We start from the raw sequence: 962 nt of genomic DNA on the forward strand, positions 1-962 counted from the left end.
AGCAGGAGGAAGAAAAAGCTTGGAAGAAAATACAGGAAACCCGTAGAAAGTAAACTCTGAGACCTATTGTGTATCTTCTATGGTCAACCTATGATATCCAGAGCCGAGCAGATCAACACGTTACGTGCCGAGAATGAAGCCAAAGTCCTTGCCAAGGAAGAGGTGAACCATATAGGTGTTCGCTCGCTATTTAATTGTGGTCGCAATAGTTGCATAAAAAGCAGTGGCAGGCAGTTCGCGCCACTCAAGCACGGAACGCCTTCCTGAAGGACAAGGCGAGGCAGCTGAGGGAGGTGAGACTTGCCGTAATTGGTGGAGATAGCAAGAGGTAATTGTGCAGGCCTCGAAGGGTGCTGTGTTGGAAAGTAAGCGGCATCTTGTACGGGAAGGTAGAGAGGAACAGATGAAGTTACAACAACAGAAGCAGGAGAAGTGGATCAGGGATATGTAATATGGGAGAAAGAGTGGTGTTAGCAGCGTCGTGGTTCAGAGGGCTCAATACGAGCAGGGCGAAGGTGATCAGGAGTCAGAGGGATAACGCGAGGAAGAGAATGGAAGAGGAAAAGGTGAAGGCTTGGGTTGGTAGGAATAGTATGGTGTTGTTTTAGCTTCGCAAGTTGGAGAACACTCGAATAGAATATGAGAATAAGGTGCAGCAGGAAGAGAGTATTCGAGCCCGTACTGAGGCGTTGGTATCGGCTATGGAGAAGGAGGAGATGGAACTTATTCAAGTGGGATAGGTTGGTAGAAGTGTGGTATGCGTTTGTGAAGTCCAACAATATGACTAGTACCAGTACATAGCTTGCGAAGAGCAGTTTGACATTAATTATGGTCAATTGTATTGTCTTTTTAGCGTCTTCAAAACACCCAGAACATACAGCGATCAGCATATCAGAGTTGGAGAATGCCTTGGGGAAGAGCTCTCGAAGCCCGTTGGCAACGGGGAGCACTTTAATATCGGA

The 962-nt window shown here is 47.1% G+C and overlaps 1 protein-coding gene across 1 annotated transcript; it reads left to right on the forward strand.

The window, feature by feature from the left end:
• Positions 1-90: 90 nt before the first annotated feature.
• On the forward strand, positions 91-740 carry Pmar_PMAR021544 (NBP2b protein, putative; the record flags this gene model as incomplete). The annotated part of the gene is made up of 5 exons (XM_002781203.1): positions 91-162; positions 210-293; positions 341-447; positions 491-566; positions 609-740. 5 exons carry the CDS (start codon positions 91-93, stop codon positions 738-740), a joined length of 471 nt encoding a protein of 156 aa, XP_002781249.1.
• Positions 741-962: the final 222 nt, after the last annotated feature.

This window comes from Perkinsus marinus (assembly GCF_000006405.1).
Source record: "Perkinsus marinus ATCC 50983 genomic scaffold scf_1104296943392, whole genome shotgun sequence".
Classification (NCBI taxonomy): domain Eukaryota; phylum Perkinsozoa; order Perkinsida; family Perkinsidae; genus Perkinsus; species Perkinsus marinus.